Source organism: Phodopus roborovskii, unplaced genomic scaffold (genome assembly GCF_943737965.1).
Source record: "Phodopus roborovskii unplaced genomic scaffold, PHOROB, whole genome shotgun sequence".
In the NCBI taxonomy this organism is placed as follows: Eukaryota; Metazoa; Chordata; class Mammalia; order Rodentia; family Cricetidae; genus Phodopus; species Phodopus roborovskii.
The window spans coordinates 3807172-3822130 of NW_026126645.1; the positions used below are offsets into that span (position 1 = coordinate 3807172).

General features: G+C 52.5%; 1 protein-coding gene across 2 annotated transcripts in view; it reads left to right on the forward strand.

The window, feature by feature from the left end:
• Positions 1-405: 405 nt before the first annotated feature.
• Ece1 (endothelin converting enzyme 1) overlaps positions 406-14959 on the forward strand; it is a 93995-nt gene continuing 79441 nt past the window's right edge. Inside the window, exon 1 of one of the 2 annotated variants that reach the window (XM_051173637.1) lies at positions 406-496. In XM_051173637.1, coding sequence (XP_051029594.1) covers positions 494-496 — 3 coding nt within the window. In that variant the 5' untranslated portion in view covers positions 406-493. Of the gene's footprint in view, positions 497-4547; positions 4567-14959 lie in introns of those variants that run through there. The other variant, XM_051173638.1, reaches the window with a different exon arrangement.

The window sequence follows — 14959 nt, forward strand, 5'->3', positions numbered from 1 at the left end:
GCAGCTGCAACGATCAGGGTCATACTCCAATGCAGGCGCCAGGCATGAGACAAAGGTCGCCAAGACTCCCAGAGCCTCAACTGGGTACAGGTGGGCCTGTCGCCAGCTCCATCTATCCCTAGAAGCAGGTCCCGACGAGGTCTAGTCTAGGCACGTCTAGCAGGAGGATTGTGCACGCTGCTGGACCCACTGTCATCCCGGGCAGCCAGGGTCTGCAAGAGCTTCGGCACGCCACGGGTTAAGAAGCCCGCGGGGGCGGGGGAGTCCGGCCTACGCCCCTGATTGGCTGTTGCTCCCCGGGACCGCAGCCCTTACACCTCAGCATTGGTTCACGGCGGGCCCCGCCTCCTGGCCTGGGCGCCCCAGCAGCGCGCGCCGCCCCGGCAGCTAGCCGCGCCGTCCGATCGGAGAGCGCATCGCATCGCCGCGCAGCCCAAGCCGGAGCTCCAGCGGGAGGTGCAGCCAGAGCAGGGCCGTTCGGAGCCCGCGAGTGATGGTGAGTACGCCCGCTGCCCCCGCGGTTCGATGCAGCCCCGATGGTCCCGGCAGTAGCTCGGCGGTGGTATCCCGGCCGGCTCGCGGGGGGCTGGGCATCCCCTGCAGCTGCGGCCCGCGTCCCGCTGATCTCAGGCGTGGAGTCTGGGGGAGTCCGGGCGGCGAGTACCTTGGTTCTGGGCTGCTGGTTCCGGTCTTGCGTGGAAGACTTGGGGTGGTGCGTTGAGTTTGGGGTATGTGTAAATCTCTGAGCTTGGTTTGGCGTGGAGACCTTAGGACAGCCAGGCCGGATCGATTCAGAGACCTCAGGGTTCGGCTGGCCTTTAGCTCACATCCCGCATAGTTCAAGTGGGTTTGGGGTTCGAGAACGCTCTGCACGTCTTGGGAGACTGGGTACTTTTCTCCTACTGCTGATCCTGCTGTGGAGCATGGGGTGGGGTGACTCAGAGAGGAGGGGACAGTCTGAGGTTCTGCGAGTTATCTGGTGTTCCCAGCATCTCCCAGTAATGAATCCTCAGAGGAGGGGCCAAGTACTGACTCCTTTGGGCAAAAGCACCAGGGTAAAGGGAGTTCTTAAGGAAGGGGGTTTCCGTTGGGGGCTTAAGCCTCAGGAGTGACATCCATCTAGTCCAGACTGTTGCTTTTGAGGGCTTCGGGGAGGGAAGCTGTCTCTGGCCCAGAGCCAAGGCCTCAGGTTGCCTGTGCATCACACTCCAGCTGTGCTTCTCTGCCTTCGGACCTCTGATTGCCTCCTAGAGCTGGGTGGGCTCTTTGTCCTGTGCACTGGATCCAAGGCACACAGTCTGGCCTGAGATCTGTCTGGGCACTCTGCGGTTGGTCCCAGAGACTGGCCTACCTCTATGATATCATTTCCAAGCCTGAGGGGTTCAGTGAGGAATGGAGGGGTACCATGGAGAGAGCCAAAACGGTTGCAGTGACAGCTCCAGGATTTGCTGCCCAGTCCCTGTATGCCCCTGCATCCCCCTCCCCATTGATAGGAATATAAGTTCCCCTTAGATACCCCGTTCCTGTCTTCTGGGTCTCCTCTCTTACCCACTGGCATCTTTCCCACAAGACACCACTTGTTCTTCTAGGGACTGATGACTTAATTCTACCCCCAAGGTGCCCAGAAATCATCTTGAACCAGACTTGCCTCCCCCATTAAGAATCTCCCAGGAATGTGTTTCGTGGATAGTTTCATGGCTGGGGAATGCGTCACCTGTGGCCAGCTCCTGATTTAAAGTTTGAGGATGTAAAAGACCAATAAAAGAAGGGAAAACTTTGAGGTCACACATTCTCTCTGTACCCACCCTGACCAGAGCTTCTCGAAAAGAGGATGTTTTTTTCCTCCTTACAAAGCTCCAGAAAGTCTGGTGTGGCGGTGCATGCCTCTGATCCCAGTGTTTGGGAGGCTGAGGCAGGCAGATCGAGAGTTCAAGGGCTGCTTGAGCTCAAACAAACCAATTAACAACCCCACTCTACCTTGGTAACATTTTTTTTTTTTAAATTTTATCTGTATAAGTGCTTGGCTTGCATGTATGTGAGCATACCACATGCATGCATGGTACATTCAGAGGCCAGAAGACAGTGTGGGATGGCCTGGAACTGGAGTAACAGTTATGAGCCACTATGTAGGTGGTTGGAACTGACCCCTAGGGGGTCCTCTGTAAGAGCAGCAACTATGCTCAGCTGGCTGGGCCATCTTCCACTAACACCTGAAAAGCTCCCCAGCCCATCAGAAAGACCTTAGACTTTGCCCCAAAACAGCTCCCCACATCCCTATGGGACTTTGGTCAGGCTGTATTATAACCCCATTGTGTATGCACTCTCCTCGTCAATGAGATGGGTATCAGTTCCTGTCTTCTAGGATGCTGTGGGGATCAGGCTGAGATAGACCCAAGGGACAGTGTTTGGAATACCATTTACGTTCTTTTACAACCTTGAGCTCAAATGAGGGAGTTCTGCTAACCATCCTACCTATTTGCTGGTCTGGAAGAACCACTCGTATTTATCATGTTTAGGAGAAGATGACAGTGACACTTAAAGAGAGTGACCTGTTTCTTGTTTAGCGGAGACTTACAGGATGCTTGCTCTGTGCTAGACCTTGTACAAGGGAAGAAAAAGTGGCACAAACCACGTGTTGATGGGGCTTCTACCCATCCCTAAACATCCTTAAGCCAGGTGTCATGTCCTTCATGGAGGTGTCTATGTCATGCCCAGGGAGTGTTCCCTTCTGGCTGGAGAGGTGGGAGAGTCATTAAGCCGATGTAATCTGAATAGGAAAACATGTTCCGGTTAGGGGGAACCTGTGCAGTATCAAACCAGAAGTGGGAGGACCAGAATACTCAGGGCAGGGCCAGAATAGGGAGGGCTGTTTACCACTCAAGTATGTGGGAGCCGGTGAGAGGGGACAAGGCAGGCATGGGAAATAGCGGGGACAGAAAGCAGAGGCCTCAACTGCCAGGGGAGCAGGAGCCCACTGTGGTCGGCTGACGCACAGTGTTGATGCGCCATGAGTGGGTGGGGTGAGGACTGACGTCAGGCCTCCTTGGGTTCCCCTAAAGCCGGTTCCTTTGCCATCATTCTCAAGGGGGGGGGGTTGGAATTACTTAAGTCTTAAGCCCAGCCTCCCACCCCTCCAGCAGAGACCCCAGGTTCCTAATGTGGTTCCTTTGCCCTGTACAGGCTGTTTCCTGTTGTTGGTGCTGGATCTCCCTGGTACTCCCAGCTCTCCACCCAGGTCCCTAACCTCTTGGCAGAGAATCAGCACTGTTCTTAATGGCCTCCTGTTGAAAGCCCCCACCCCCCACCCCCAGCCCTCAGCACTGAGTTGAGCTGTGGGATGAGGACTCCCAGGAGGCTTTTCATATGTTTTACCTCCAGATGTCCTCAAGCCATCCAGTGGCAGGCGCAGAGATGGGAAGGCGGTGGTCCAGGGGCACGGCTAGCCAGGATGGCAAAGGCATGAGCCTGTAAGATGCTAGGACTATCCAGGCAGAGGGGCCGAAGTGAAGGAGACAAGCTGAACTCCAGTGCTGTTCTGGTGGTGACTTGTGGACCAGTCCTTCCCATTCCACACTGAGGGAGGGCAGCTGAGTTTGGGCCACTGCTGAATGGAGGAGAGAAATCTCACAAAGGCTGAATGGAAGATCCAGAATCCAAATTTGAATCCTAATGTTCCATCAGTTTGCTGTGTGACCTGAGGTCAGGCATCCTCCCTCTCTGTGCTCCCTTTCCTCCCAAGAGGGGCAGATGTACTGTTTTTGAGGGTGCCATTGTGAGGATACTGACATGGAAACATGCAAGGGACAGTGTTATTATTTGAAGATAAGAGGCAAGGGGTTCTGAGAGTGTGGTGGTGGCCACCTTGCCCCAGGCAGCGGGCTTGTCCTAGAAACTGGGTTATGCTGGATTATTCCTGTCCCCACACTTGCTCTTGGCCAAGTAGCTGATCGGTGACAGTTACTCGTGCCCCAGTTTTTGGAAAGGAAAGGTGCTGTTGCCTTCTGGGAAGGACTGATCCCCGTTTCTAAGAGAGAGTTATAGAGACTTCTACCCTATCGGGAGTGGGGCCTTGGAGAGCAGGAGGTGGCTTCAAGGAGGGGAACCATCAGCTAATAGCTTTTGCACATCAGCTCTTGTCACGTCCACTTGCAGTGTGTGTGTGAATCTGGCCATTCATCGTCAGTGTATGCACCCACCAAGTCAGCCTGGGATAGCACAAGGCCCCGGGGCTGTGGTCAGTGTGGCCAAGATTGACATGTCTCTGCCACAGTCAGATAGGCAAGCCTATGGGCAGGAAATGACAGGCGCAGTTCCTGTTGCCATGGAGACATGGGGGGGGAGGGGAACCTGGCTTGGGGATCTGAAGAGGCTCCTAGAGGCCATGACATTCTTCAAGCATCAAGCCACAGCCTGAGGAATGAATGAGGGGAGCCGGGCTTCCCCTTCCCGATGCAAGCCTGTAATCCCAGCCTTGAAGAGACACAGGCAAGAGGATTGTCAGAAGTTTGAGAACAGCTGAGGGATGTATAGCGAAACTCAAAACTCAGTCTCCATCACCACAGAAACGTGAGTAGGACCAAGAGGAGCTTCAGGCCTTGGGGAGGAGTGCATGCAGGATGAAGCAGCTGGCCGCTAGGAAGGGTCTTGCATGAGAGGGGTGCAAAGGGAGACGTCTGGCAGCTGGCCAGAGCAGGTGCACCTGGGGAGGGCCATGTGAGGGATTTGGGTCTTGAGTCTAAAGACAGTGGAGATCCACTCAGGAGTTTAGGCTCAGGGCTTCTTTCCCTTCCTCCCCCGCCACCCCGGGACTTAGATGTTTTCATACTCTGTCCAGACCTGGGTACAAGGCTTCTTAGGTCTGGGGTTGTGAAAGTAGATGTCCGGGGTTCACTTCGGGAGCTGGGGACTAGAACCAGTAGCAGCATGCTTTGGCCCCTAGCTGCCACTTCATTTAGCCTTCCTGAGAAAGCCCCTGGGGATGGGGACAGGACCAATGGGCAGAGATACGGGAGCTGCTGGGAGTGGGCACTGGCCAGGCTGCAAAGCTCACCATTCTTGGGTCCCGCTGCTGAGAGCTAGGACTGGAACCCAACACATTGCTCCCATCTCCCTGGCTTCTGTGGCACTCATTCCCTGCCTGACATTGCCCAGGACCCCTGACGGGGGTGGGGGAGGGGGAGAGTCCTGGGATTTCAGACCACAGGCTCCTGTGTGTAGGTGGCACTGTCCTTGGCCCAAAAGCAGCTTCTCCAAGCCCACCTGCCTGCTCCTTTGCCTTCTTGGCCTGGGTGCAAGGGCGGGCGGGTGTGGGCAGCAGCCAGGAGGACTCGGGTTACAATGTAAACACATCATGTCAATATTTACTTCTGCCTGGAGCCAGAGCCTCCCCCTCCCATCTGCTATCCCTGCTTGTGCTGCAGGAGAACCAAGGCCAAGTGCAGAAGCCCCAGTAAGACATCCTCCCTTCCCAGGCCTCAGTTTCCCCTTCTGCAAAATGTCATGGCTGGGACAGTCAATGGCCATTTTCAGGAACTCCTGTAGAGCAGTAAGCATAGCGAACCCAGTCTTAACACGGGTGGGCCTGGTTTGCACCTAGCCTTCCCATTTCTCCGTCAGGGGATGGTTGGTGGGCATGTTTCATATGACCCTTGAGCTCTGGCCTGGTGCCCTGAGGAGGGGTCCCACAGCCCCTGTTTTGGGTGGTTAGCAAGAGAGCTCTCAGAAGAGCTTGCACAGGAAGAGACAGGAGAAATGGCCGCGGCCCTTGTTGTTCCAGAGAAATTTGTTGTGATTCTCTGAATCCAGACACTGGCTTGCATCACTTGGAAACTGCAGCCAAGGGTGAGGACTCCAACCTCAAGGCCTCCTGGCGCTCTGAGGTCAAGAGCTGGGCTTGGGGAGCCCTGGGCTTGAGTAGGAGGATCCCCCCCCCACTTTGACCGTGGAGCTCTTGATGAATGGGCTGAGGTCCAGGACTGGAATGGTCACAATGATGTGTGGCTGGGAGAGGGGTGTAGAGAGTGGGAGCAACTCATGGGGAGGGAACTAATTTCCTAAGCAGTTATTTTGTAGAACCAGCTCTATTGAGCGCATGAGTAGTTCAGTCCCCCCCCCACCTGGAGAAGAGGGGCCACAGGAGGCTCTGGCAGGCTTGAGGGTGAACAGCCCCTGAAGGCAGGGCAGGGCAGAACTCTGGGGACTGGCTGAGTCTCAAGAGTTGGTCTTGGAGACCAGGAAACCCAGAATCTAATCTGGTTCCATCACCTTTTTAAAAATTGGTTAGTTAACTGAGATATGGCCTTATGTAGCCCAGGCTGGCCTGGATCACTGTGGGTAGCTGAAGTGGACCATGAGCCTCTTCCTCATGAGTGCTGGGTTACGGGTGCCTTCACATCGGGTGTATGCAGTGATGGGGATTGACCCCAGGGCCTCATGCCTGCTAGGCAAGCACGCTACCGGCACACTGAGCTGTGCCTCCATCCCTTTTCACTGTGTCACTTTCGCTCTATGCCTTCTCTCTGAGCTTGGTTGGAGCTTTTTTGCACAGTGGTTGCAAGGGTTAGAACAGCTCCTGTTCCAGGATCCCAGCTCAGTGTTGGGGAGTCCCGGGGCTGCACAGAGCCCAGCTGCTGTCACTGCCACTGCCCAACTGTGATGACATGACACTGGTGCACAGAGGTTATGTACTCCCATAAGTATTGGCAGTGTCCCCAGGGCACGCACATCCTACCAGCCTGGTTCTGCCAGTGTGCTCCTGTATAACATTTGGACCAAGAGGAATGCCATTCTACAGCTCCCACAGGCCCATCTCAGGCGGGCTGCCCAGATGTGCTTGCTGTCCTTTCTGTCGCCTGGTTTGAATTTATCAGTGTCAACTCTTACACACAAGCTCCTCAGGGCCTGGTTCCCATCAGCTTTGGTCACTACTCAGTGCCTCTGAGGGACTTGGCTCCTGGTGCCTGTTCCAAAATCTGTTCTTTGTTAAGCTGAGTTGTGTCATGTTGAGTAGATAAACTTGTAAATATCTGTGGCTGACATTTGGGTTGCCCTCACTTTGGGGCCAGTGTGACATTCTTGTTCATGTCCATACGTGTCTGACTTATGTAGCTGCCACAGCATCCTCTGACGTAGGAGTTCTATTTGAGAGCATACCATTCCCCTCCCTGTCACCAGCCTAGAACTTGGCCTAGAACATGCTTCCAGGACCTGTTAGTTAGTCTCAGCCCCTGGCTCCTCCTCGCTAGTCCTGCCCTTGCCCTTAGGGCCTGGCAAACCCTGAGCTGCATTCTGCCAGCCCTGAATTCCACTGCACCCGGTGTTCCTCAGGTTAGAGAAGGGGTTCTGGCCCTGGAAGGGACCCTTCACTCTCAAGCACGTCCTGCTGCTGACTGGCTATTATATGGCTTAGGCTTGTACCTTCCCCTTCCCGACCCTGGCTTCTAGGGTTCTCCTCATTTGGGGACTACTTGCTCCCATCAATAGGGCTTTCCTCCCTGCAGAATTAGGCCAAGATAATCTCTTAGCCTCAGCTACCCAGTATCTCTACAGAAGACCCTGGGAGAGAAGATGGCTCTCCTCTCTTGATCCCCTTCCTGATAGTCTTCTGAGTCTGCCCCATCCTAGCAGGTTTAGAAGAGACAGCCTTGGTATCAGGCCATCCTGAATGTGTGCTCTTACCATTCCTAGGCTCTGGCCTTGGGCAGTTCACTCCATCTTCATCTATGGGGTTGTAAGAGCCAAATGAGGTCCCAATGCATCTAAAACACAGCATCTCTGTGGTCATCAAATCCCAGCCCGCAAGGAACTCAGATCTAGTAGAGAAAAATCTGACGCCATGTGCAAACCCACCTGCCAGAGATGTCATTTCAGAGAGGAGGAAGAAAGGAAAGCAGGGCGTCATGGGAGAACAGCTGTGAGGTGGTGGCTCTAGTTGGTGGCCAGAGCAGGAAGGATGGGAAGAGGGCAGCAGGGTAAAGATGTGGAGGAGAAATTTGAGGCAGAAAGAACAGGAGGTGCAGAGAGCCTCTTACAGGGACAAAGGACTTGGCATGTGAAGGTAGAAGATGGCCGGCGTGGCTGGACAGAGATATCATGGGAAGGTGGAGGAGGAGATGGATGGACAGGAAGGAGGCTAGTCGTGAGAGCCTTATCTGGAGGGGAGGCAAAGAAGTGGCATTTCATTCCCAAGGTGATGTTAATCCCTGGAGGTCTTCAATGCAACTTCTTTGGGTTTGTTTTAGAAAGGCCCTGGCTGTTATATGCAGGATAGACTGAAGGGGGCAGGAGTGAGGCAGAGAGGCTGTCTCCAGCAAGAGATGCACCCTGGCCTAAGGGTGTGGCTATGGTTGTGTCTCCAGAGACTAGGTTTTAGGTACTTTAGGGATGGAGCTGGGTGGTGGATGGTCATGCAAAATGCTTATAGACCAGACCACCATTCCTGGTAGGAAGGCTTGGTGGGCAGCAATCATCAACAGATGGACAGACCCATCTTAAACTTACACTTGAACTCAGCCTTGTCATTCTCCTAAGTGACCCAGTTCTCACTATCTGGCTCCCAGAAACCCAGAGAGCCTGAGCCTGCTTCCCCTGTTTTTACGTACCCTGCCTACTGAGAAATGAGGGCAGGAGTTGCCATGGCTACAGGGACACCCAGCCCTGTGCCCTAGGCTATAGCCCTATTCTGGGCATTCCTGTGGCTTTGTGGTTCCTGGGTGACACTTATTTTTCCTCGAGTGTCTAGGTGGTCAGTGGACTTCTTCCTGGACTTCCAGGAACAGTAGGAAGGGTGGGGGAGACATAAGAGGGTGAGAGAGTTCACAGAATTCTCTGGAAATGGGATGTAGGCGTACTCTAGACTGACTTCCTCTTGGGGAGACAAAGAATAGAAAGACAGCTGGGGAAATAACTCAGTGGATAAGAATGCTTGCTGTGGGGTTGGAGGGGTGGCTTAGTGGTTAAGAGCACTGACTGCTCTTCCAGAGGACCTGGGTTCAGTTCCCAGCATCCACATGGCTCACAACTGTCTGTAACTCCAAGATCTGACACTTTCACACAGATATACATACATGCCGGCAGAACACCAATGAATAAATAATAATAATAATAATAATAAATAAAGGATGTTCATTGCTCAAAACAGGAGGACCTGAATTCAGCCTTCAATACCATGTATAAAGGTGACACTCGTCTATAACTCCAGTGCTGTGAGGGTTGGAGACAAGAGGACCACAGCCTAGCTCCATCCCTCATGATCACATCTAGCAAATGAGTTGGACCCAAAGAAGGTGGGCACTGATGACAGGACTGGCACATGTCACATGTCACAGACTCATCTGGCCTGTTCCCCGAGTAGCTATTAGAAGCTTTCTAGGTTGCTGCACCCATCTGCTTCATACAGTCCTGTTTTACTTTTAATTTTTTTAAAACAGTTTTTAGATTTGTTTATTATGTGTCCAGTGTCTGTCTGTATGCTGCTGGCCAGAAGAGGGCGCCAGATCTCATTACAGATGGTGTGAGCTACCATATGGTTGCTGGGAATTGAACTCAGGTCCTCTGGAAGAACAGCCAATGCTCTTAACTACTGAGCCATCTCTCTAGCCCCCTTTTAATTTTTGTTTGTTTCTTTTAAGACAGGGTTTACTTGTGTAGCCCTGGCTGGTCTGGAACTCACGGAGATCCACCTGTCTCTGCCTCCCAAGTTCTGGGATTAAAGGTGTGCACCACCACCACTACCCAGCTTCGATTTTCTTTAGATTTATTTATTTTATCTTTGTGTGTGAGTGTTTTTCCTGAACATATGCATGTACACCACACGGGTGCCTGACGCCTGTGAAAGTCAGAAGAGGGCACCAGCTTCCCTTTGAACTGGAGTTACCGATGGTTGGGAACCACTGACTGGGTTCTGGGAACTGAACCCACATCCTCTGTAAGAGTATCAAGTGCTGAGCCATCTCTCTAGTGCCTGGAACTGGATATGAGCTTGGGTGTTTCGTCTCTAGAGTTCAAGTGTTTTATGTGCATCGGGTCTGTGCGTGCCTGTGTGTGGAGGTCAGAAGACAATGTGTGAGAATCTGTTTTCTCCTTCTACCCTGTGGACGCTGGGGATTGAACTCAGGTTGTTAGCTTTTGTAGCAAGTGTTTTTCCTGGCTGAGCCGTCTCATGGTCTCCTGAGTCCAAGTTCTTAAGTGCCGTGTTATCCTTTCCATTCTTCAGTTTACTTCCCCCCCCCACACACACACACAGTCATTCTGTCAGGACAGCCATGTGGATACATGCTTCACTGCCATGGGAAGAAAGTTGCAGTAAGTGTTCTGAAGTCTTCCTTCAGCACAGCTCTGGGATGAGCAGATTCCTGGGAAAAGGAATCTGAAAGTTCGAAGCCTAGCAAATCCAGGGGCTGTGTGGGAGGGAGGAAGGGGGATTAGGATAGATGTGTTTAGAAGGGGGAGGAAGGGGCCTTAGAAATTGAGAAATGGTAGAACTCCAACAACTACCATCTGCTGAATGCCAGACATAGGGTGTCTGGGCTCTTCAGGAAGTGAGAGGCCTGTGGAAGGGCTAAACAAACCAGCAGGGAAGTTGTTGGATGGTATTGTGTGGGTGTGTGGGCAAGAAATTTGAAGGACCAGAGGAATGGGCAACTGACTGGGCCCAGGGATGTGCTGTTTGAGCTGGCTCCTAAGGTCTACCAGTCAGGCAGAGCCAGGAGTGGCAAAGCCAGAACCTAGGCAGCCTGGCTCCAGAGCCTGTGTTCACACCCACATGGCATACTCAGCTGGATGTGACATGTACCCTGGTCTCTCCATAGAGCCTTGGACAACTCACCAGTTGCTGTCTCTTTCACCCTCTGCTTCTGTTCTTTGTAAACTCCTGCCCCTCTTTCAGAGAGAGTCTCTGCCTTGTAGATGCCTAGGGCTTGGGGTGTCCCCAGGACACGCTGATTTCATCCCTAGTGTGCCTGTGGCTACAGAGGAGTGTTTCCTGTTCTGTTTTGCAGGGACCCTCTGACCCATGCCCAGCACCTCCTCTGCTCATAGCAATAAGGTCATTAGCTTAGACACAAGGGAGGTGGCTCTTAACTGATGAGCCCAGTGTCCAACGTCACAGGCCTAAGCAATGGAAGGACTGGAACCTGCCCCTGGACAGGTCTAACTCTGAGGCTTGTGCCATGCTTTTAAGCTAGTGGGAGCAACCTGGGATGTGATGGGCCCTGTACCTTTCTGGTGACAGTGTTGTGAGTCTGCGCCAGGCCTCCCTGGGATTTCACGACCATGGGAGCAGACTGTATATGTTTCTCAGGTTCTGAGATTCCTCGGGGGTGGGGGGGGGGTGGAGGACAACCAAGAGGGATACTGGTTACCAGGGCATCTGTACTTCCTTTCCAGAGATCCTTAATCATTCGGTTTTGAGCGGGGGTTCAAAAATCTGCATTTCTAACAGACTCCCTTACTCTCTCACCGTGTGTGTGTGTGTGTGTGTGTGTGTGTGTGTGTGTGTGTGTGTGTGGTCTCACTGCAGAAATTCCAGTTGGTTACACAGTTGCTTGTGGCCCAGCATTGTCCCCCAGTGTTCTATTTTGTCATTCCCGCCTTCAGAATATCACTCAGTTGGAGAAATTGATGCAAAGAATTCAGGGAATCTTGAGAGAGATTTCTAACATCCATGAAGACCTTGGGAATCTTCAATCAAATGGGGAAATGGTGGCTCAGAGAGTTTGGGCAACTTTCCCAAAGCCAGCTAGAGTGCACTAATACTTAATCCTGACTGTCAGCTTGACGAGATGCAGAAACACCTAGCAGGCAAACCTCTGGGCATGTCCTTCAGAGAGTTTCTACACTGGGTTAATTGAGATGAGCAGTGCTAACCTGAATGTGGACAGCGCCATCCCATGGCCTGGAGGTCCCAGACTGAATTAAAATGAGAAGGCAAGCTGAGCAAGTCTTCTTGACCCTGGATGCCATGTGGTTAGCTGCCACTTGCTCCTCCTGACTCCTGCCTTTCTGCTGTGAGTGTGAGTGTGGGCATGCATGTGTGCATACGCAGTGTGCATGTGTGTGTGTGTGCGCGTGCGTGCTCTCGTGCACACATGCAGATCCACAGAAGCCCGAGATATTGATTCACCCTGAAGCTGGAGTTACAGTTGGTTGTCTGCTACCTGATATGAGTGATGGGAACTGTAAAGAGATACATACATACATACATACATACATACATACATACATACATATGTTTTTAGGTAGTGAGATTTTAGGAAGTCACCTGCGTGTATTTCCTGCTCCCTTGTAATGTTATTTTCCTTCTCGGGTCTTTGATGAGGTTGAAGACTAGATAGTCATGGCTATCAACCTTTCTTATCTTAGCTAGAACATAGTATATACAGAATTTCCAGAATAGGACAGCTTGGGAGTAATCTCTGTTATTGCCATTATCCTGGGTCTGGACATTTTGTATGTGTTTCTTGCTTAATGTTATTCTTGCTAGTTGCAGGTCTAAATTTGTACGTGTTTTTACATTTCTTTCTCCTGGACTATACTTGATATTTGTTATCATGGTATATAGTTTTGCATCAGGCTTAAAAACCTCTTCTTTAGACAAAAAGGGGAAATGTAGCGACATCTTGTTTCGCCAGTGGACTTACGGTGGTGGATGCATCCTAGGGCAGTGGCTTCAGGTGTGACCCCTTATAAAGAAAGAAGAGGGGGGTTGGCTCACTCTCTTGGGCTGTAGTCAGAGATCTGGAAGGGCAGAGACTGCATCTTCAGGAGCAGAAGACCTCTGCAGTTATTTACCAGTAATTGTATAAGTGCTTCCCTAATAAATAACCTGTTAATCATTTATCTGGGTCTTGTGGACTCATTTTAACCTACCTTCAGGGATCAGAACTCGGGTCCTTTGGAAGAGCAGTGAGTACTCTTAACCACTGAACCATCTCAGCTCCTGTATTGTGTCTTAAACTGTAAGCCCCCCTTAAGTTGCTTTTTGTCCAGTGTTTGATCAAGAAATGTACCTAATTCAGTGTCTGAGCAGAGATTAAACCTGTGTCCCTGAGCTGCCAAGGCTACCTTCCTCTCAGTACCCTATTGCCTCCTGCATAGAGGTTCTGGAAGACACAGACTCTGCTCTGCCAACCACAGTTCAGCAGAATATAGGATGACTAGTGGTGACAGTGAAGGTCCGGCAAGATTACTCCACAGGTAAAGGCACTTGCCGCCAAACCTGACAGTGTGAGTTCTGTCCTGGTGGCGTGCACGGTGGAGGGAGAGAGATGACTCCTACACATGCACACGAACACATACAGATAAATAGATAAACAGTGATGATGCCTACCGGTGTGTGCTAACCATCGACTGTCTGAAAAGAGCGGTGCATGCTGTGCGCATGCCTGCGGAGCCATCCTACCCCCAGGCAGAAGGGTTGTTCTCTGATGGGAGACACCTGCTTGGAGAAATTAGAAGGGTGAGTTGGTTAAATGTTAACAAGAGATGGCTCACATCGGCTCTGGGCCAACAGAATATTTGCACATGTAAAAGCCCCAGGTAAGTGATCTATCTGGTATGGTTCCATGGAGCTGGAATCGATAGCAAGGGTGAGAGCCACCTAAGGTGAGGGCTGGAGGTGGCCAGGGGTTGAGTCCTGCAAAGCTGTATAAACCAGGTGAGAGCTTTGAATGTAATCCCCACAGCAGTGAATACAGAGCTGCAAGGCTGTGTATACCATCAAGTCAAACTTTCATTTCTCTAATACCAAAGGTCGCATTTAAGCCCTGAAGGGAAGAGGCGAATGTCGGTAGCTGGCAGAGTGGAGGCTCCCTTAGAATTGGGACGGTTGCCATCTGGGCAGTGACAAGATCCCTATTGCCTTCTGTCAACCTCACTCTGGTCCTTGGGCCCAGATGCATGGGGGAGGGGGAAGGGTCATGTCTGGGATTGACAGGGTGGTGGAGGGGGCAGGCAGATATGGGGGGGGGATAGAGTTGGCAGGGCGTTGGGATTGGTGGAGATAGGGTGAGGTCCAGCCCATTGCTTTGACAGGTGATAGTCCAGAGCCTGGAAGGGTTGTGTGAGTGGCGGCAGAACACCAGATGCTGCGGGGGACTAGCGGGGACACAGCCTCCCTGGCTGGGCCTAACTGGGATCCACGTTGCTGGCAGCTGCTTTTCTGGAGTCCTCTTCCAGGCCTCTGATGGTTCCCCCACCCCCAAATCCCTGCAGCGCCCGCCCGCCCGGGACTTCAAGGCTGGGAATGCTGTGAAGGCAGAAGGCTGTCTTTGAAGCAGCTAGTGGGGGAGGGGCAGCACTCTGACCTCCAAATTCTTTCCCTGTGACCTCTCTGACCCTGGAGTGACCCAAATAGCCCTTCCCTGGGGGATGGGAGGGGGAGGTCCCAGGGGTCTGCCGTGGGGGTCTCTACCACAGAAAGGAGCTGCAGGGCCAAAGTCTGGCATTATGGGATATCTCCTCAGAAGCTAAGACAGTCCCTTGTCTGAGTCTCCTGGGCTGGAAGCTCTGGCAATCACTTCTGTGCCCTGCCTTCTTCCCTGGGCAGCTGTCTTTGGCCAGTGTTACCTCTGAGGGCCTAGTTACCAGAATGTTCAATTGGGAAGCTGCAGCCACTGCCTTCCTTTGAGGCGTTTACCCCTTCCTGGGAGCCACAGTGGGGAACTCCCGGCATCAGCTCTCTCTGGGGTTCCCCCTTCCCTCTCTCCAGGTCTTGAGGCTGCTGTCTCTCCTACACTGGGATTGTCCCAGTCCCCGGATGTGGTTCTCATGCTCTAGGAGCCAGCTTGCCTCACCTCCCTTCCCAGGGTCCTGTATTCTGTCATCTGCCTAATGCTTAGTGGGTGCTCAGACAATGTAACCCCCTCCAGTCTCTCTCCTTCCCCGCCCAAGACTCCCCAGCCTCTCCCATGTGAGCATTTCTGTTCAGGGAGCTATAGGCGGCAGGCAGAAAACCCGTACT